The sequence below is a fragment of the Mytilus galloprovincialis genome, chromosome 10 (genome assembly GCF_965363235.1).
Source record: "Mytilus galloprovincialis chromosome 10, xbMytGall1.hap1.1, whole genome shotgun sequence".
Taxonomy (NCBI): Eukaryota; Metazoa; Mollusca; class Bivalvia; order Mytilida; family Mytilidae; genus Mytilus; species Mytilus galloprovincialis.
This window is the reverse complement of record NC_134847.1, coordinates 84296572-84320125: the sequence shown is the minus strand read 5'-3', so window position 1 is coordinate 84320125 and position 23554 is coordinate 84296572. Positions and strand designations below refer to the sequence as shown.

At 32.6% G+C, this 23554-nt stretch overlaps 1 protein-coding gene across 2 annotated transcripts; it reads right to left on the bottom strand.

Moving 5' to 3' along the window:
- Positions 1-3212: 3212 nt before the first annotated feature.
- Positions 3213-23243, bottom strand: LOC143048643 (placenta-specific gene 8 protein-like). 2 transcript variants are annotated; one of them, XM_076222429.1, is made up of 4 exons: positions 23083-23243; positions 19311-19553; positions 5277-5416; positions 3213-4742 (listed from the first exon to the last, which is right to left on the bottom strand). In XM_076222429.1, the coding sequence occupies exons 2-4, from the start codon at positions 19516-19518 to the stop codon at positions 4650-4652; spliced, it is 441 nt and encodes a 146-aa protein (XP_076078544.1). In that variant the 5' UTR covers positions 19519-19553; positions 23083-23243; the 3' UTR covers positions 3213-4649. The 2 variants fall into 2 exon arrangements, with proteins under 2 accessions (XP_076078544.1, XP_076078545.1); XM_076222430.1 differs by having other exon boundaries at positions 19311-19538; positions 23083-23235.
- Between the last annotated feature and the right edge of the window lie 311 nt (positions 23244-23554).

Sequence of the window (23554 nt, the reverse complement as noted above, 5' to 3'; positions counted from 1 at the left end):
GTTTTTTTTCAAAATTAGCCTTCAAACCAGGGCATGAGTAAAACAAGTCTATCTTATTTAGAGCACTGTTGAGAGATTCTTCACTATCATCCAGGATCAAAGTCGAATCATCAGCATACTGGCTGAGTAAAAATTCAGAATTTTTAATCTTTATACCATTAATGTTGTTGTCATGTTTTATTGATGCACTAAGCAGTTCCAAACATACAATAAAAAGATAGGGAGACAATGGATCCCCTTGTCGAACCCCCCTCTCTATTACAAAAATATCAGATAGATAGCCATTATTTTGAATGCAGCTTTTTGAATTGTAGTAAAGGGTTGTGAACCATTTCACTATTGTGTCACCAAAACCTAGAAATTTCAAGGTTTCGCATTTAAAGTTCCACTCAAGAGAGTCGAAAGCTTTTTCAAAGTCCAACAAGACAAGCAAGCCAGGAATATCTTCGTCATCTACTTTTTTCAAGAGGTCATATATAAGCCGTGTACACTCACCAATATATCTGCCTTTCATAAAACCAGTTTGAGTTTCACTAATTAGGTGATCAAGGACTTTTTTAATTCTATTTGCAATACATGTTGATACTATTTTATAATCTACATTAAGTAGTGAAATAGGTCGCCAATTTTTTAGAAAATGTTTTGATTTACCATCTTTCGGGAGACAGGTGATAACACCTTGTGTTTGTGAAATTGATAATTTACCTTCTTGAAATGCTTCTTTGAAAGAACGCAGTAGGAAAGGATTAATGTCGTGCCAAAAGAATTTATAAAACTCAGTTGTAAACCCATCCAGACCAGGAGATTTACCATTTTTCATATTTTTAATGCATTATGAATTTCTGAGCTTTTTAGTTCCCCTTCTAAATTAATATTTTGTTCATCAGAGAGAATTTTGATAAATGGGTTTTCCAGAGAAAAGAAATTAGCTCTGTGTGTATTATTTATAAGTGTTTTCTTGGATGAATATAGATTCTCATAATATAACTTTTGTTCTGCACGAATTTTTGCTTGATCAGTGATAGTTTCTCCATTATCTAAAGTTAATTTTTGTATTACTTTTTCAATATAATTTGTTTTCTCTAGATTACAGAAATATTTTGTACTTCTCTCTCCTTCAATTTGCCATTTTGCTTTTGCTCTCATTATTGCCCCTTTTATTCTAGATTCTCTTAACGACCTTAACTGAAGTTCAATACGTGTAATTTCTTCCCTTTTATCATTGATGTTTTCATTATTGTTCAAATTGTTCAATTGACTTTCTAGTTCTGCTTCTTCCCTACTGCGTTGTTTCTTTTTAAAAGATGAATAAGATATTGTTTTTCCTCTTATCATCAGTTTTAATGTTTCCCAAAACAGTTGGTCTGAAAAGGAAAATTCTATTTCTTCCTTATTTTCAGAACCAACTATTTTATATTGATCAATACAATCAGCAATACAAGTTTTAGTATTAGCAATAAATTCTTTGTCGTATAATAAAGCATTGTTAAATTTCCACGTCCCTTTGCCTTTTTCATTTATATTAAATTGAATGGACAGAGATACGGGTGAGTGATCAGACCTATATGCAACACCAATATCACACGAGGTTATCATTGGTTGAAAATCAGATGAAACAAGAAAGTAGTCCAGTCTTGCCTGCTTCTTGTTAGGTCCTCTCCAGGAAAACCTCTTTTTCTCTGGGTATAATTCCCTATAAACATCAACCAGATCTATTTCTGACATCATTTCATTAACCTTTTTTTGAGCTTTAGGATTATTTTTATGCAAATAATTTAAAGTATCCATATCATAATGTTGTGGTAAATTCCAATCACCCCCACTATTACTGAAGTATTACCAACATTTTCAATATCTCTTTGGAGTATTTCATAAAAAAACTGGTTTGTCCTCATTGGGTCCATATACCACTGCTATTGTCATTCTATGATTGAAAATGTTTATGTCTAGAACTGCGTAGTTCCCGTCTTGATCCACTTTCTGTCCAAAAATTTCAAAAGAAAAAGTGCTTCTAAACAAGATAGCCACACCCCTACTGCTCGTGGTATGCGACCCAAATATTATTTTATACCCCCATTCTGCCTGCCAGTACTTTTCAAGTTCTTTTTTACAGTGAGTATCTACCAAGAAAACCATATCATAATTTTCTCTACATTTACTAAATATATCTCTTCTTTTTATTTTATCAGAAGACAGGCCTCTACAATTTATGCAACCAATTTTCAAGCTACCCATATTTTACATCACTTACAATTGTAACAGATGAATGATTTAAAATTATACAGTCAATTAACATATTCAGAGCAATACAAAAAAAATAAAGTACAAATAAGTAAAGAGAAATGAAAATGACATAAAAATGCCTTTTTCCAACCATTTAAACAATAACTACCAATATTCTCCCGCTTCATGGTAATACAATTTAAATCAAATAAATTAAGTAACTAAGATACAAGTGGGTTTCCTTTTTCCCCAGCCATTTGTGTAAACAAAATATAGTTGTATCTAAATATTTTTTATTTATTTATTTTTTGTTTTCTTCATGCCTCTAAAAGAACAGTTTTTTTAACCTTAAATATGGTGTAAAATCTATTTCCCAGTTAATTTTAATAGTGTTTGATTGAGGGTCAGAAGTTTGAATTAGGTGTTTGTTATTTTTGACAGGGGTGCCCCCTTTTTTGTGGAAAGCAGATAATTATTTGATTGTGACATGTCTCTCAGGTTGACATGTTTCTTTAAAGATACTATAGTTTGTAAATACTCTTTAGTGAAATGTTACTTATATGTAGAGCTCTTTTAAAGAGGGAAAGAGTGCAACATGTGATGATGTGTATCATGACATGTGGATTTTATGATACACCGCCGGTGACCACGTTTAAAACTTATAAAACTATTGTCACCAATTGGACCAGTTCAAACAGGTTGCATAACTGGAATACCTTTTGCCTAAATACTCTCGAAAGGCACATATTGTGTATTTATTTAGTTTAGAGTAGGCAATATTACTGTGATGAATCTATCAGTGTTTTTGTCTGAATAGCTTGCACGAGTCAAAACATCCGGTTTTGTTTGCGCATGTCTAACTGGGATACATAATATGCAAATTAGCCATGTGCAGATTAACCGGGACACTCAATTAACAACATAGAAAAAAAACCGAATTTAAAGCGAGTTCCAAATACACAATGGCAAAAAAACACAAAAAAACAAAGTAATAACATACAATTATACTAAAAAAATATACTATGAGTGTTCTAATGAAGTTGTTTTTTTTTTATAATTTTTTGTTTAATTCAGTTAAAAGTTGTTGTTGGTTTTTTTTTACGAGAAGGTCTGCTAAAACGTCTTTTTTTTTAGCATAACAAACGGATAATCTTTAATGTACACTAGATGCACTTTCCTCTGTTCAGATGAAGGCAGTGCACGTCTTTCATTTAGAAGATTAAATCGTAGTTTTGCAACAGACGGTGGCACATCAGGCACAACACTATAACCACTTCCACGTTTTAATTTCATTCCAGCAGCCAGAACGTCGTCTCGATCTATTAGACTATTGAACCGTACAATGATCTTTCTCTTCTCCTTGTCGCTCTCTTTTCCTGGTAGCCTATGCACGGCCTGGAATAGCATTTTTTCTATGCGCTCCTTTGGTATCTCTAGAGTTTCTTCAAAGAAGAACCGGACATCTGTACCTTTTTAATGAACACTTTGTCTGTTGATATAATCTGTGAACAATTTATCAATTTTTTAATTATTTGTTTTATCTTTTTTAATGTTGAAAGACGTGCATGATATCGAATCATAAAACGTTTCCACGCGTTTAGTGTCCAAGTAAAATTGTAAGATTTCCGCTGCTATTTTTTCTTAAAATAGGTACAATTTGATAACTCGGTGTAATTTGGGTACTGTGACGTTAATCACTATAAAACAAACAACTATGTCAAATAAGAAAAAAAATATACACAAAGCACGAAGGCAAATATAAAGGACAAGAATATAAAACAAAATGCTAATAGCACAACATGACGGAATGAATTGATATCTAGCCACTGCAAAATGATATTACCAAGAATGAACAGTAAAAGGGAAATAAACATATAACACACCATATAATGTAATTTAGATGATAAACAACGTACAATATATGTTATACTCAGTACAAACATGGATCTTGTCCCGGATGTTATGGCGTAGTATTACAGTTACAGTGTTACCACTTATAAGGTTAACAACGTCAATACCTATAATCGTTATGAACTAATTTAACTATATTATATCAGACATTGGCATATGTATGCGCTTACTCCTCCCATTTAAGTCTTGTGATAAAATAACATATAGATCGTTGTTGTAGCAATTTTGTTCAACACGTTACACCTCTCAGTATTGTTGTGCAATATAAGACGTGCTTGAATTGAATGACACATACATATAAATGTTTCTATGATCATATTACTATTGATTACTACTTTGAAGAAAATAAACCCTTTACATTGTGTTACTTCTTCACCACTATCCTTCATAAAAAAATATTGTATACAAACAAAAACACTCGTCTATAAATATATACATATAGATGTTGATAAAAGGTAAAAATTCTTCACAAACTGTGGATCAGTTCAAGAATCATATCAAGAGTACACACCAGTTTACAGTCCCATATTACGTAGTTCCCTATATTCCTGGCAAGCTGCACATTGTGCACAACATGCAACAACAATACAGTCATTACACATATCACCCTACAATGTAAAAGAAGGAGTTATTATGACAGTTCGGCTAAATCATGAAATCTTTATGATGAATATTGAATGGTTAAAACATTAATATCTGATAATGAATGATATATTTTGGTGAACACTTACCAAGACAACACTATATACATTTCAATTTCTTCAATTACATAACTGCCGCGTCTGTAACAACATCTACACTTTATAGTTGTCAAAATCACTGTCCACTAGCTTATAAACCTATCTTAAGTGTTCGTTTTGGATATTCATAATTTTGTTTGCACTTTGGTACATTTGCTATATGGTTAAGTTGCTACAGGTACATATTTCAAAGTTTTGTTACTGGCTCAATTTGATAAAATGGATAAAGTCACGTAGAACAGGCCAAACAGACGTTTCATTTCTTACCTTTATAGTTAAGTGACAACAAGTTATGTACCTCTTACAGAATTATTTTACCTGAGTATTGACGTACTCATTACCACCAATTGCTTTCTACAGTGCCATCTTTACCAAATTCCAGGTGCATGTTTATTGGCTTACCTCTATTCCACCAAGAGTTCTTATTCTTGTTCTTAGGTTGATATCAACAGCTGGCACAAAGCACATTGTACAGTTGTTTTCACCCAATCGTACACCTATAGCGAACATTGCACAACTGTAACAAAAGGCCGTATACAAACCTAAAAAAGGTAAGTTAATTTAAAAAAAGGCACTTCTTAAATTTAATTCATTCCATTTTTGTTGCCTTTAAAAAAAATTGTAGTTCTTTGATATAACTCATTATGTCCTGAGGATGTACACCGGTACCTCTGAGGATTAAACATTTCTAGAGTTGTTCATACTTTCAATCAAGATGAAGTGGACCGTCCTGCATAAATTTAAAAACTTTAGGTAGGTGTTAATAAAAGAAAGCTTATCATATTTGGATGGTTGTTTTTTGTGTCGAACTCACCAATTTTTAATTTTTCTCTGTTTTAAGCACAGGATGAATATTATTTCAACTTCTTTGCTATAAATAATTGAAAAAATACATATCTTAGAAATTTGAAATGAAACAAAGTGATAATCCATTTATTGTGCTCCTCATCCATTTCTTCAAAATATAGGCTAAAACAACTGACTTGATTGGTTATAACATTTGTAAAATTGATGACTCAAAAACTTATCATTAGTGTTAAATTTGATTATAACATTTTTATAAATTCATCGATATTTTTTCACTTGTAACATATATTTTGGAAATATTTTCAGAATGTGATTTTAACGAAACGTCAGAAAAATACATCCTTAAGTGTTGACTTGAACTTAGTAGTAGTGTTAAATAAGAAAATTGCATAACTTTTAAAATAAGATAATTTCAATATAAAAGTGCAAAACGTTAAAACACTAAAAAAAAATTCGAAATCATAAACAATAAGCTAATTAATTTCCTAACATTTGTAAGAAAAAAAGAAACCCATAATTATATAGAATATCATGTGACGTTTAAACAAGATGGACGTTTGAATATTTCACTGAAAGAAATGTGATAGATTATTGGGAAAATCTTCTGATCTGGATGTGCTAATCAGTTAAAACCCAGAATACACAAATTGGTATTTAAAAATATCACCCATGACACTTCGGACATGGAAAGCCTTAAGGCGTTTGTTAACGGTGTTTTAAATGCCATAGGACTAGACTTTAGCGTGGTTGATGTTCAGAAGATCGGAGGTAAAAATAACGGTACAACTAACAATTCTAATCTATCAAAACCCGTTCTCGTAACTTTCGCAGATGGAAAAGAACGCATCGATGTTCTTCGGAACAAACGGAAGCTAAAAGATACGGAAGATTACAAAACTTTATACATTGAAACGGACCGTTCACCACATGAACGAATGCAAGAGGCGAACCTTCGGCGAATCATCAAATCGATTCCAAATTTGGAATTCAGGGGTGGTCGTGTTGTTCAAAAATCAGACTAATATGCATGCCAGTCAAATAAGACCGATGCAAAACTGACAATTGGTAGTTGGAACTGCAACGGCTGGTACGTTAAATGACAAAATGACAATAGCAGACTTTAAAGGGAAAACATTTTAACTTATTTGAATTGTGATGTGTATGGCATTTCTGAGACCCATCTGAAAGACAATGAAGCTATCGAACTAGATGGGTATAAGTGGTTAGGTTGTAATAGGCGAATTCTGTCAAACAAAGCGTGGAGGGGTAGTGGTGGAATAGGATTTTTGATAAAGAACTGTATACTTGACAATTTTGACGTCGATATTCTTGACAATAGTAGAAATGATATTCTATGGATTAATTTGAAATGCAAACATGACCAACACTTTATGCTTTATCTGTGTGTGTGTTACCTGCAACCGGAACGGTCAAGTAGGGGCAACATTGCTCAGGAATTTTACGACCATCTTCTATCGCAAGTGTATCTTTATAGTAGCTATAAACCAGTCCTAATTTGTGGTGATTTTAATGGGCGCATAGGAAACTCGCAAGATCTAACTGACGCTATCGGTACTCTACCAGAACGATGCTATATTGATTCTGTAAAATATGCGTTTGGTGTATTTCTGTTGGAGTTCTTAAACGACTCAAATTGTTCTCTGATGAACGGAAGAGGAGACAGTTCAAAAGACAATTTTACGTACGTTTCGCCTATTGGTAAATATGTCGTTGACTACATGATTACGTTGCATGCTTCGTTGACAAAATTTTACGATTTCGAGGTAAAACTTGTGTCAGACTTGCTGATCGATCACAATATTAAGGTACATCCCAACTTAAGAGTCCCAGATCACTCAGTATTATAGTGTTAATTCGATTATTCGGAGTATCGAAATTATACAAGTCCACAGGTAGTAAAAACGCCAATTGATGAAAACAACTGTGTAAAATCTGTGAGGCGAAAATATGACGTCACAAAGATCCCAAATGATATATTCAAGAGCGAACGATGTAAGCGCTGTTTAGACAAAGTGGTCGAGTCATAACATTGAACAAAGGATTAACTCAATCTATGAAACGCTACTGAATGCAATTCATGACGAAATGGACAATGTTCTTAATTACAAAGATCTTGGACAAAGCACACACAAACGTAAACGCCGTAACAAAAAATCGTACTGGAACAACGAATTACGAAATCTACTTCGTGAGGTAAATATTGCCGAAAAGGACTATTTGAGTTATCAGGTTGACCGTCGAACAAAAACAAAACACAGGGAGATATTCAAAATAAAGCGTAGACAATTTGATAAACGTTTACGACAAGAAGAACGGAAATATACAGCTCAAAGACTAAATCGAATAAAATCAATCAATCAGGGCAATCCAAAAGAATTTTGGCGTGAAATCAGTAAACTAGGTCCAGGAAAACCATCGACAAACATTGATAGTGTCAACATGGACGATGGGTCAGTGTCTCATGATCCCTCCGAAATTTTACAACGATGTAAAGAGGAGTATTCCAAACTGTTCTCTAGTGACAATACAAAAGTTGATTCTGAATTTGTTGAGCAACTGCAAAACCTTAATTCACAACTTGAGCGTGAATATGAAAACTTCTCTGTTAATCAAACATATGATGACAACACGAGCACATCTGAATTGAACAAACCTATTTCCCTTGATGAAACGAAACGTGCGCTAATGAGTTTAAAAAATGGCAAAGCAGTAGGAATAGACAATTTACCTAATGAAATACTAAAAAGTGATGTCCTGTCGAAAACTCTTCACGAACTGTTCAATGTGTGTTTTAGCTATGGAATTGTTCCAGATCCTTGGTGTCGAAGCAGTATATGTCCTCTGCTAAAAAAGGCAAGGATTTCCGCAATCTGATGGATTACCGAAGCATAAGTCTGATGTCAACTGTCGCAAAAACATTTAGTCAGATTTTGAATGAAAGGCTCATCAGTCATCTCGAAAACAATAACTTTTTTAGTGAGGAACAAAACGGATTTAGGCGTCTTAGATCATGTCTGGACCATATCTTTTCACTGTGTACAATATTGAGAAATAAGCTATTTACTGCAATATCACCAGATCCTGCTTATCCTCTACGCATAAATGAACTTCCTCCAAATGCTGCCTTAAATGAACTGTTATCTAACAACAACAAAAGTATAGCGAACTTTATCTTGGACTGTGATCGTATCAGAAGAGAAATTATTCAACTATTTTACTTGAACTGTTGAATTTTCTAATAATTTAGACATTCGTCCAAAACTATGTGTTATCTATTTTTCAAAATTTTGAACTTTAATTTGTCAGTGCATCGTAAGCCTATCTGGCTGGCTGTAATGTAATATTGTATTGATATGTATTTATTGTATATATACAGGTTGCATTATAATAAATCATTCATTCATTCTTATAAATAATACATTTTATTGTTGCAAAGGTTATGATTTCAACAGGACTTAATGAAATCATCAAAAAAATGTATCAATTAAAATTAAATTTGTATTCATATATTTCTGTAAACTGATGTACTGTAACTTGAGTAGACAAGGGGGAAATCTAGAATGATTAATTGATGATTCGGATAAATATTCTAATCATTTAGAGGAGAAAAATAACAGTGCAATCAATTTAAAGGGCAAGATCTGGCAGGTAGGTCAACCGGGATGTAATGTGGGACACTTTCATTTCGTAAGACAAAAGAGACGCAAAATAATCGAAAGGAACATGCAAACTAATAAGTCGAAAATAAATCCATGGCTAAAACACGACCAAAAGGCAAGGAATAGTACACAAAACACAACAAAAACACGACCAAAAGGCAAGGAATAGTACACAAAACACAACAAAAACACGACCACAAGACAAGGAATAGTACACAAAACACAACAAAAAAACGACCAAAAGGCAAAGAATAGTACACAAAACACAACAAAAACACGACCAAAAGGCAAGGAATAGTACACAAAACACAACAAAAACACGACCACAAGACAAGGAATAGTACACAAAACACAACAAAAACACGACCACAAGACAAGGAATAGTACACAAAACACAACAAAAACACGACCAAAAGGCAAAGAATAGTACACAAAACACAACAAAAACACGACCAAAAGGCAAGGAATAGTACACAAAACACAACAAAAACACGACCACAAGACAAGGAATAGTACACAAAACACAACAAAAACACGACCAAAAGGCAAAGAATAGTACACAAAACACAACAAAAACACGACCAAAAGGCAAGGAATAGTACACAAAACACAACAAAAACACGACCAAAAGGCAAGGAATAGTACACAAAACACAACAAAAACACGACCAAAAGGCAAGGAATAGTACACAAAACACAACAAAAACACGACCAAAAGGCAAGGAATAGTACACAAAACACAACAAAAAACACGACCAAAAGGCAAAGAATAGTACACAAAACACAACATACAAAATCAATCCATGGCTAAAACACGACCACAAGACAAGGAATAGTACACAAAACACAACAAAAACACGACCAAAAGGCAAAGAATAGTACACAAAACACAACAAAAACACGACCAAAATGCAAGGAATAGTACACAAAACACAACAAAAACACGACCAAAAGGCAAGGAATAGTACACAAAACACAACAAAAACACGACCAAAAGGCAAGGAATAGTACACAAAACACAACAAAAAACACGACCAAAAGGCAAAGAATAGTACACAAAACACAACATACAAAATCAATCCATGGCTAAAACACGACCAAAAGACAAAGAATAGTACACAAAACACAACATACAAAATCAATCCATGGCTAAAACACGACCAAAAGACAAAGAATAGTACACAAAACACAACATACAAAATAAATCCATGGCTAAAACACGACCAAAAGGCAAAGAATAGTACACAAAACACAACATACAAAATCAATCCATGGCTAAAACACGACTAAAAGACAAAGAATAGTACACAAAACACAACATACAAAATCAATCCATGGCTAAAACACGACCAAAAGACAAAGAATAGTACACAAAACACAACATACAAAATCAATCCATGGCTAAAACACGACCAAAACACAAAGAATAGTACACAAAACACAACATACAAAATCAATCCATGGCTAAAACACGACCAAAAGGCAAAGAATAGTACACAAAACACAACATAGAAATCAAATGCTGAGCAAAACGAACCCTACCAAAAACTAAGATGCTCCTGTAAGATAAGTAGCTCGTACTTAACATGTTGCACCCGTCGTGTTGCTCATGTTAGTACAAACCCGATTATAAGTCTAGATCGGTAGGTCACATTCATGAAACTTCGGCGCAATTGTAGTCACGAAATTTAGAAAAAAAATGTTGTCTTCTGTGAAACTTTTATTCCATAATGGTCAACCAACTCAGTGAAATCATAATAGTAAATACAAGACCTGGAATATCGTATCAACTCGGAGATAAACACTCGGTTTGCGGATGGTGCTGTTATGTTGCTAAATAAACATTTAAAGTTCATAATTGGGAAGGTTAAGGCATTTCTTTTGTCATAAAATTTTGTTTTCAACCAACCATCATTGTAAATTTCTACATGTACATGTAGCTGTTTGACAAGATATGAGGCAGAATAAATTGTATCTATTGTATCCTTTATCTTAAGTTCGATGGGATGGACGCAATCAATATAGTCACCACATTTTTAAATATTAGTGAGAGTACATTAAGGACAAGTTAGAGTAGGGACTAAATTGTACGCTGCAGCAGACAACCAACTTCCCTTTGGAAACCATAGTTTTCTCAATATATCAAATCTCACATATGACATTCGTATAACTGCAATATTCTTATCTATTATTCACATGGCATCAGAGTGAACGTCCCAATATACACATGCCATAGATATCAATACATGCTTAGAAAATGTAAAAAGCTATTTCGATCAATAAGATTTTAAGTAAATGTTCAGTCTGTCGGTAAAATTCCAGACTTTTCGAGTGCAAAAATTCAGTCCAGTTCAAACAATTGACCAGCAAAATGACTCCTAATCAGTCTGTATCACTGAAAATAGCTGAAAGATCGCACTAATGTCTATGGGACGTTAGCGAATAAATACATCAGTCACTGCGATGTCCAGAACTTGTTCAAATCAAAATTACCGTTTTAGATCCAAACTGTTTTACTAGTTATACAACACACAAAGCCCAATGTATGCTCAATTTAGAGGTTGTTTTGGTCTAACGGGGAGAAGTTCATATATTTCTTTACCCGTATCGATAATTGTGATTAGAGAAGGGAATAAATGAAGACAATATTTACAAATACATAAATTTTTAAACAATTAGACAATCAATCTGATCGTCATTCTTTAGTTTATTAGCTGAATATAATCAACAAAGTTATTTGTTATTTTTTTTTCTTAAGTTGTGATGTTATCCTATGATTTCATGTAAGAGTGAAGGTTGGTGCCTGTTAAAACGTTTAAACCTGCTTCATTTGTTTGCACCTATCCTAAGTCAGTTTGAAAATCGTTAAGTTTGACTGTTCCTGTAGTATATTACGATCCTCTATCAGGAACCTGTTGTTTGGTGGTTGTCGTTTGTTAATGTGTATCATAATTGTTTCTCGTTACTCGATTTTTTTTAAAGATTAGACCGTTGATTTTTTTGTTTGAATGAATTTTCTCTTTGTTATTTTTTATGTTCTTTATAGTTTACCGATCGGTTTCAGCAAATGCCCGACGACCGTACTTTGACCTATAATGGTTGTTTTTTACAAATTTTGACGGATGGAGATTAAGTCTCATTGTCGCGCATACAAACTCTTTTATATCTTTAGTAACTCTATAAACAGGTGGCGTTTTAATACTGCATACTTCCTAAATCAATGTTGTTTTACCTGAAAATGTGTTAGATCTGAAACTTAAAAGTACATCATTTCAAAATAAATAGTCTTATTTAAAGACGTGCATTCATTTGCTACTTTTGTAAAATTATCTACATTGGGAATTTTCATTAACACTTCTTAAAGGTACTTCAAAATGAAATTGATATACAATTTATGTAGTACCAATCTTTTGATGCTAAGTTTCCATGGCAATATTTATACTGAAGCTTTGAAGATGTAGCTCTCTCATAATTAATTTATTATCCATAAAGTTATGCCTGGTCAAGTTTAGAAGGTTTCGTAGACAATTCCGAATAATTATAGATCATTTATTGTCAAATGTGTTCAGTTATTTCTAACATGTCCATTTATATAAGTGGTGAACATTTGTTCTTTAAAAACGTACAAGCTTTTGTATTCTAGTTAAACAAAAATAGTATGTCTATTTCTTTTGTTCACAAATCGTTGTCAATATAATAAAATTTTATTCGGCTGTCATACGAGTGACAAGGCTAGAAAGCTTTAAAACCAGATTTAATTCATCATTTTATACATTCGAATTTTACTTTTATCCATTCCTTCTCGAATCATTGTATTTTATGTCATGCACCTCAGATATACATATTATCATTATCATTACTATTTTCATTTTTATTATAATTAGGTCTTTCCACTTTTCCGTGGAAAGACCTATAGGCGAGTGACTTATTTCAAAAAGACGCTTAGTTAACGACTTTAATGCACCCACCTAACACACGGCTGTATTATATATCATTCGAAAGCTGTTAATCTGTACTTTCTGTTTTGCCCGGTCGTAAAAAAATCGTACGGTGCAATTTTTGTTAAATCAAGGTCAAAGGTCATGAAAAAACATTCTGATTTTTGTGATTACTAAATAAAACGCCATTTTCTAATTCTTGTACCATAAAATTTTCCAAAAGATCATATGAACTTTATGGAACATGATACATAATTTCCAAATCAAACAAAAAATAAGAGATTCGATGCGGAAAATTTCCCGAAAATTGAAATTTATCAAAAATCCAAAAAAAATGAAAAATTATCCAAAAAGCAAAATATGTCTTGGGGAATCGATATTTGTATGCTAAAAAAAATAGATAAATGTATATGTTTTAGGTCAAGGAATATTTGTTTTGTAATTTTAAGATGCAATTATTAATTAATGTTCATGGAACAGCCTTCTATTGAAGTGTTTGCAGTTGCCCAAAAATCTGCCATCTGCAAATAGCGATCATTTTGTTAATCTATGTTAAAATAGCACAACGCTAATTGTAAATATCAGGGAGAAGAATGATTTTCCATAATAAAAGAAGGGGTATTTAAAGTAAGAAAAGAATATATGTGAAGTAATTGAGGTTAAAATATGTTTTTTACGAAGTCAAACTTTTTTACTTTTTGTAATCATGTTTAAATGCAAACATTACTTTGCGACTAAATCGTAAGCAACATTGAAATAAGTAACCTTGTTTAGAAACACTTGGTTATCTAAAGCGGGATGTAAACGAACTAAATAAAATGCGGCTGCTTCTTGTTTAGTTTAAAATCGTGTTATAGTAAGTCATATTAAATGTGTTTAGAAGTTTAATCGCTTTAATTATTTGAATAAAAGATGCTTTGAGTATTTTCTACATAAGATTTAAAAATACAAATGCATGTCATTGTGTATGTAAAACACTATAAGCAGTTGTGAAATAACAAAATGAAAAAGTTAAATACCCTTCCTGACCTCATAAGATCATTCGCAGTTTTAGAAGTGTTCGTTTTCATGGTATGCTGTGTTTTTTGGACTGTTGTTCGTCTCTTGGACTTTAATTTTATTTTGTTCATGGTTTTAATTAACTTTATTTGATTCATGGTTTGAGATGTTGATTGTCCCTTTGGTATTATTTTACTTTAAAGACATTAACTTTCAGTAATGAAAATCGGCCAAAAAATCACCTCAAAGTAAAGTGAAGAAGATTAAGGCAATAAGACAAATGTCCGCGAAAATAACTTAATTTGCTCACGGTGATATATATATATAGAACAAAATCGTTATCATGATACATTTAGCTACACTGATCTATAATTTTGAAACCTTTTACTACTTGAATAGTGACGAAATATATCAAAGGGACATCAAACTCATAATTAAAAACAAACTGACAAAGCCGGCAAAAAACGAACAAGACAAGCAACAGTATACAAAACACAACATATAAAACTACAGATTGAGTTACACAAACCCCTAAAAAACATTTTGAGTGAACTCAGTGGCTCCCAAAGGGTAGGCAGATCATGTTCCACATGTGACACCCGTCTTAGTTTAAACATATTTATTTATAGTGGATTGGGAAACAAGTTTTGCAACTTAAATTAATCGCTTTCCACTTTGCGGGTGCGAGTGCTGCCTTGTAGCGGCATTAGCCTTGCTCTTTTTCGAAATCTACAAAGGTGTGTATAACGTGAAAGAGATATGGCTCTCTTTTAACACGGGTCAGCCATTTATCGTCCCCTTCCGACGGACTTTCATCGTTTCCTCAAAACCATACTCACAAATGGTGTCAAGGAAGAGCCGAAAATTCAGTCCCTGAAATTTTTATCACGGAACGGGAATCGAACCAGGAACCTTTGTGTTAGTAGTCCGATGCACTGACCACTACACCACGGCTCTTTTTTACCCGTCTTGTGGCTCATGTATTGCCTAACTCGGTGCCAAGCCTTATTCGGTTGGTGACATTCACGGCAGAAATGACGGCAATTTGGTTACGTCGATGGAACTTATCAGTCGTCATCTGGCGAAACAGATATCTCATAATTGTCAACCAACTCGTAGTGGCGTCCATGAAATTTTCAAAGGGATGATTTCAACTTTGCATTTGAACTCTGGTTTAAAACATTTTTAAACCACCATTTTTCTTCAAATGTCCTGTACCAAGTCAGGCATATGGCAGTTGGTATCGAATAATCTGTTTCTTTGTATGTTGGCGTTTGTTTTTGTAGCAGTTCTGTGTTTCTGTTATATCGTTATGTTCCTCTTATAGTTGATGCGTTTTCCTAGTTTTTGCTTTGTGACCCGGATTTATTTCAGTTACTAGTAAATCGATTGATGACTATTGAATAGCGGTATACTATAGTTGCCTTTATGCCTTTATTTCAGAGGGTCAGAGGAGTTGAGGCTCAATGAAATCGGTCTCCTCCTTTAGTAGTATAGATATATAGATATGCAGGCGTTGCTATAATGTTGTTACATAGAAATGAAAAATTTATAATTTGGTAGTAAGGGGTGTTTTTATGGGTTGTTTTATGCTCATCTCTTTTGTCGTAAAACTTGTTCTCAACCAACCCTCATCATCGATTGCAAGATACGTGATAGAGTAAACTATATCTGTTGAGTCTTTTATTTTCAATTTCAATGGAAAATACGAGTCCAACATTGTCACAAATTTTGCACTTTTCAGTGAGACATCATCTATATAATGGAAAGTGAAGTTTCAAGATAATGATAGCTTCTTTTCAGTCGTCATCAGAAACTCTTGCATGAAGTCATCCTCGTATGAAAAATTAACTAGTCATTCAAACTATTCAGAAAGTCTAGTTGTAACTAGAATCGTTGCGTATTAATGGATATTTTTTCTTCAAAATTATTCTTATTTGATGAATTAATGCATGTAAACAATGAACAACCCAATTTAAGCAATCAATTAGTCAAGTTTTATAATGTGTTTACTAGTTTTTGAAATTCTTTGAAATTTTAATTTTCATCAATTTATTTTCTATTTATTTTGGTCTAAAGTTTCAATTCACATTAAATAAATAAAATGTCTTTTCACTACATCAATATTTATAATGAAGCTTCGCAACAAACAATTAGAAAAGTCGAAATATGTTTATTTCAGTCTGGTAGTTACAATGCAGATTGCAATCTCTTAGTTTCACCCCCTTTATTTCAAGCAATAAGATGATTCGCGCACATATTTTTTTACTCTAAATTTTTCAGATTCTTCAGAATTTGTTTATTAAATCTTATATTGACCACATAAAATGTTTAAATAGGAATAAATGCTAAAAAGCTGTTTTTTCGCAGATGGCGGTATTTTGGGCAACTTTATGCGTTGTTATGATTTCCTGTTTGATTAGAAGTAAGCATAATTTTAGGGAATTTTATGATATCAAAAACTTCTTTGATAGTCATTACAGGGTTTTACTTAGTTTTAATTGATTAGCATTTGCACCAGAAAGAAAAATTTGGGTTTTCACACATTTTGTTAACTTTTACTCGAATTTCAGGAAACATGTGCTCTCTGTCAAAAACACGCTTTAAATATTAAAAAATGCATTTGAATAATGACTGTTAATCTCTCTGCTAAAAGTTTAAATTGTTTGCATATGTGAATTTAGTATATAACAGTCATATTATGCAATCAGGCTGAAATCTTAGAAAATATGCACTTATTCGTCCTTGGCCTTTGATCTTGATTTGACGGAAATTGCACCGTACGATTTTTTTACGACCGGGCAAAACTGATAGTACAGATGGGTAGCTTTCAAATGATATATAATTTAGCCGTGTGTTAGGTAGGTGCATTAAAAATTTAATTTTATGGTTAAAGTCACTCGCCTACTATAGGTTTTGTTCTGATTATTAGGTCTTTCCACCTTTCCGTGGAAAGACCTATAGGTTTTGTTCTGATTATTATTATTTTTTTTTCTTCCGCCTAATTTTTTTCTTGCGCAGTATTGATGTTTCAAAAGATGTCGTTTAGATATTTGGAATATGATATCGTATAGTTTATACGCTTTAAAAATTTACAACCGCGTAACAAAATACTTTACGTTGTAAGAGTTATCTCCCCAAACACTGTTTTTCTTGTGGCCACTACTCCTTCGCAACCGTTAAAGATTGCGACAAATTTATTTTACCAAATAGCTCGTTACATCTTCAGGATTAGGTTATTCATTTGGACCGAAGCTTTACAGAGACTCCATATGAGAGTTATTCCCCCTTTTCCATTTAATTAAGTGATATGCATTTCCAACTGGTAAACCATAAGTGATAGAGACCTAGAGTCTTCAGATTTGAGGTCCTTGGTCCAAAAAAATGAAAATGAGGTCAAGGTTAAAGGTCAAGGTCATATTCTAAATTTTGATTTTGGCTTATTTTCACTTCTTTTCAAATACCGTATGACATATTGACAAATAATTTTTCATAAATTGTTAGTTGCGACATGTCCTTACTTGTATATTTTGGTTGAAAGGGTGCGCATACAAGAAATGTGAGTTTTTGTCCATCTTACATTTAGAATTATGCGTAAAGTGGTATTACTCATTAACCAGACATATTAAAGACCTAGGGTCTTTTGATTAAAGGTCCTTGGTTTGTGACCTTGAAATTGAGGTCAAGGTCATAGGTTAATACGACGTTCTAGATTTTGACCTTTGCTTTAAATTCATATAAATACATCATAAAGCCATAGGAACTAATATTTTAAACTGATTTTTCATATTTCAATATCAAAATAGATCTTTACTAGTGGAAAGACCTACAATTGTTCGAGAACAATTGGTTTTTAATTATTATTATTATTATTATTTTTTTTTCTTCCGCCTAATTTTGTTCTTGCGTAGTATTGTTGTTTAATAAGTTGTCGCTTAGATATTTGGAATATGATATCGTATAGTTCATACGCTTTAAAAATTTACAACCGCGTAACAAAATACTTTACGTTGTATGAGTTATCTCCCCGAACACTGTTTTTCTTGTGGCCACTACTCCTTCGAAACCGTAAAAGATTACGACAAATTTATTTTACCAAATTGCTCTTTACTACTTCAGGATTAGGATATTCATTTGGACCAAAACTATCCGGAGACTCCATATGAGAGTTATTTCCCCTTATGCATTTGATATAAGTGATATGCGTTTCTAACTGGTAAACCATCAGTGATATAGGCCTAGGGTCTTTGGATTTAAGTTCCTTGGTCCAAAAAAATGAAAATAAGGTCAAGGTCAAAGGTCAAGGTCATATTTAAAATTTTTATTTTGGCTTATTTTCTCTTATTTTCAACTACCGTGAAAGATATTGACAAATTATTTTTACTAAATTGTGAGTTGCGACGTGTTGTAACTTATAAATTTTGGTTGGAAGGGTGCGTAAACAATAAATGAGAGTTTTCGCCCATCTTATATTTAAAATCATGCCTAAAGTGATATAACTCATTAACCATACATATTACAGACCTAGGGTCTTTTTATTTGAGGTCCTTGGTTGGTGACCTTGAAATTGAGGTCAAGGTCAAAGGTTAATAGGACGTTCTAGATTTTGATCTTTGCTTTAAATTCATATTTATACATTATAAAGTCATAGGCACTGACATTTTAGATTGATTTTTAATATTTTGATAATAAAATAGATCTGTACTTGTGGAAAGACCTTCAATTGTTCTTTGAACAATTGGTTTTTAATTATTATTATTATTATTATAATTATTATTATTTTCATTATTATTATTATTATTTTTATTACTTTTATTACTATTACTATTATTATTATTATTAGTAGTAGTAATAGTAGTAGTAGTAGTAGTAGCAGTAGTAGTAGTAGTAGTAGTAGTAGTAGTAGTAGTAGTAGTAGTAGTAGTATAAATATTTTGAAGCGATACTATAAAACTCTTAAAATTCATACATTAATTACATATTTCATTTATGTCACTTAAATGTTATACGTACAGTTGTCTGAATCTGACATACAATCAAATAGGTCTGTTGACCATCCTCTCGTTCCATATACTGTACCGACCAGCAATGGATTTGTATGTACACCAGGCTGTGTAACAACAACGGTTGTATTTTGCTGTTGTTGCTGAGGATATACTTGAGAATCTCGTCCCATGTGTTGAGGGGGAGGTGGTATGCCATAACCTTGCTGTGGATCCATATTCTATACTGGAATATCACCTGAGTATAACGAGTCTGTATTTCAGTAAATGAAGATTGTAATTAAGATAGTGGCATAACAAATTGTTAATAGTTATTACTAAGAAAAATATCACGTGTAAATAATATAAAGAATTGTAAGATCATTTAACATGAATTATTTGATTTGAGGACAGTAATGGTATAAGAAATAACGCACATGGCCCATTTATTCTTATAATAAATTGTCCAATGTAAAATCCTATTTGTTATGTTGCTGTCATATCGTTAATATGTGTTGTACCCGAAGCGTTGCGCTTTGAAGTTGTATATGTCTGCACCTATATTTGAAGAATACATGCAAATTTCTGATCTTTCATATTTCAATTTACATTTAAATTGGTGAAGTGTTGATTATCTAATCAAGATCAATTGTTTATTTAAGACTATTAACTTATAATTAACTTTTCCTGCTTCGTTCAAATCGAAATTTAAGACCATGTATTTTGTATCTTAGGAAACACACGTAAATAATTTCTTTAGTACAATTTGTCGATTATATGCAACAAATTTGTGGAAAAAGGCTTTCTTCTCTTCTTTGAAAATTGTGTAATTTTCCTTGTTTTTTTTTAAGCGTCTGCAAACAGACACACAGGGTTGGGATCCCACTAACATGTTTAACCCCGCCACATGTATGTGCCTGTCCCAAGTCAGGAGCCTGTAATTCAGGGGTTGTCGTTTGTTTATGTGTTACATATTGTTTTTTCGTTCATTTTTTTATATAAATAAGGCCGTTAGTTTTTTTGTTTGAATTGATTACATTGTCATATTGGGGCCTTTTATAGCTGACTATGCGGTATGTGCTTTGCTCATTGTTGAAGGCCGTACGGTGACCTATATTGTTTAATGTCTGTGTCATTTTGGTCTTTTGTGGACAGTTGGCTCATTGGCAATCATACCATATCTTCTTTTTTATACAAAACATTACTCATTTATGAAGAACGAACGGTTATCTTACGTTGTTAATTTCTGTACCATATAGTCGGCTGAGGTTGCCTATTTATAAAAAAAAACTGAGGCAATCGTTATGGGACATAATAATACAAAACTGGACAGAATAATGACAATATCACTGTACTCAAAGGTCCTGGATATGACTATATGATGTAACACATAATAATTATACCTTATAAGTGCATGTTCTTCTCATATATGTTATGATGGTATGATACTAAACCCCTAACGGGAAGGATTGTGCCTGATGTTCATATGATGAAATCATAATCTTTCAGTCAGTTTAATTGAAGTCTGGAGCTGGCATGTCAGTTAACTGCTAGTAGTCTGTTGTTATTTATCATTGTTTATGTATTATTGTCATTTTGTTTATTTTCTTTGGTTACATCTTCTGACATCAGACTCGGACTTCTCTTGAACTGAATTTTAATGTGCGTATTGTTATACGTTTACTTTTCTACATTGGTTAGAGGTATAGGGGGAGGGTTGAGATCTCACAAACATGTTTAACTCCGCCGCATTTTTGCGCCTGTCCCAAGTCTAGAGCCTCTGGCCTTTGATAGTCTTGTATTATTTTAATTTTAGTTTCTTGTGTACAATTTTTGGAAATTAGTATGGCGTTCATTATCACTGGACTAGTATATATTTGTTCAGGGGCCAGCTGAAGGACGCCTCCGGGTGAGGGAATTTCTCGCTGCTACATTGAAAACCTGTTGGTGACCCTCTGCTGTTGTTTTTTATTTGGTCGGGTTGTTGTCTCTTTGACACATTCCCCATTTCCATTCTCAATTTTATGTAATAAGCAATTACAATAAAGATTTGTGATTTTGTATAGATAATATTTTATTTAACATTTGAATAAGAAACCTTTCCGTCTGTACTTATTCACTGATGTTATAATACGTGACTTTAACCTTTAATAACTTCAATATTGTTTTATTATAAATATTGGATGTTACCTAACGTACCTAATTTGATACATGTTATGTTCACAATAAAATTAAAAATGTCTGTCTCAATTGATTTGCTATAATGTCAGGAAGAAATAAAACTGAAGAATTTCGTCCGCGCAAAGGGCTTTTTTGGATTTGCAGTCACTACGAACACCCTCACATGTATGAATGTAGTAATGTAAATGTACTTTATAACCAAACGATACTTTAAAATAACAGCAAAAATTTAGTTATGTCCACCAGGAGCTAAACCAAATAATTTATTTATCTTTCCAACTATATAGAAGGTCAGTCTCTTTTTCTGTCATGTAAGTACAGAAATGGTTGCGGTTTCTCCTGCAACTGAATACAAATGTCTGAATCGGAAATATGATTTCAACAGCAGAAGATCCCAACACAGTACAGTATGTACGAAATGTGGTAATTTGGACAAAACGTGATACAATGCAAATCATAAATTATGGTACATGTATATATCAAATACACAAGCGAAAGTGTTGGCAGTAACATTCAATAAAAAATAACGTACAATCACCAGACAAGAGACAAACACATACAGTAATGGAACATTACATATGTTTTTTGCTTGCAATACAGACATTTCCTTAACCTATGACAGTGGTGTTACAGCAGAACTGTAAATGACATACAATTCATTTGAACTTTGATGGATAATTTTCTCATTGGTATTAGTACCACATATTCTGACCAAATGTGCCAATCTTAAAGTAGGCGATGTAATTTAATGTAAGTTCAAAGCCTATTGCATAACAGATAATAATATCAATCAGGTACAAGCTAAAAACGGTAAAGCTAGCTTGATCCAAATATAGACTACTTGAATGATGTAGAACTATCAGTGTTAATAACTATTAAGCAATACTTAAATGTGTTGTTTTCAATTTTTACATCACTGGGTCGATACCTTTGCTGGTGGACTATCAGTCCTCGAGGCTATCTTCAGCTCAGTAGTCCGTACTTCGGTACTGACATGATTTAACAAACTTTACTAAAATTGTCCGTTTATAAATTTTGAAATTATTAAGAAGGTTCCAACTCCCTCAGACAAAATTGGCTTTAGATGAATTTGGCTATTAATTTTAGATATGTTTGGCGTATAGCTCTTCAACGGTTTCGGTACTTATACATCTTCGGATTTCAAATGTTTGGCTTTGAGCGTTCCTGATGAAGGTAAGTCCCAAAAAGCGCGTCGGACGCAAGAAACTATCAAACGTGTTGTTTTCATTTTTTATCTACTTTTTGTTTTAAGTTATTGAAAACAAATCAATGTAATAACTAATAAAGACAATATTTATTGATTTCATCACAGTTTCATTTTGCTCTCTTTTTGTCTCAATGCTTCACAAGTATTCAAAAAGTAAAATCACAAAAAAATGAACTCCGGGGAAATTCAAAAAGGAAAGTCCCTTATCACAGTGCAAAACGCATGTGCTTTTACGTACATTTTTGTACTTGATTAGGATTTTTCCTAAATTATTTTGAATTGATAAAACATATTGCATCAATGGAAAACAATTGATTCACGAAGAAAGTACAATTGCAAGAGAAAGACAATACTTTATACTACATTATAAATTACTTTACAACATTTATATTACCTGTCAGATGCTCAGTAACTATTTGATACCTTCCACAGCATAAAGCCTCATCAAGGTCTACAAAGGATCAATTAAAATAACTATTTAAATATCTATAAGTCTAAAAAATATTATTGCGTTGCTTAATGTAACAAACATGTCACGGCCATACATGTCATTCAAATATTTGCTTCCTGAATTGATCATTTGTTATATAATCAAATCTGGACAAGAATGGAACAAACCAAAAAAAACCAGTTTGATTTGTTTTGGTAGAATATATCGTTCCGTCCTTAGTTTAAAGTTATGAATTCATTATACTCATTAACTAATCTGTAAGATCATGAAATAAAGGTACAACTACATGTAGTTAAAATGATCAAATACTTACATCAGAATTGTTCTACCGCATTTCAAAGATAATATCGTTACTGTTGTATTAATCAGTTAAATAACGCCTTCCTTTATCATCAGTTTAGATTGTCAAAACAAT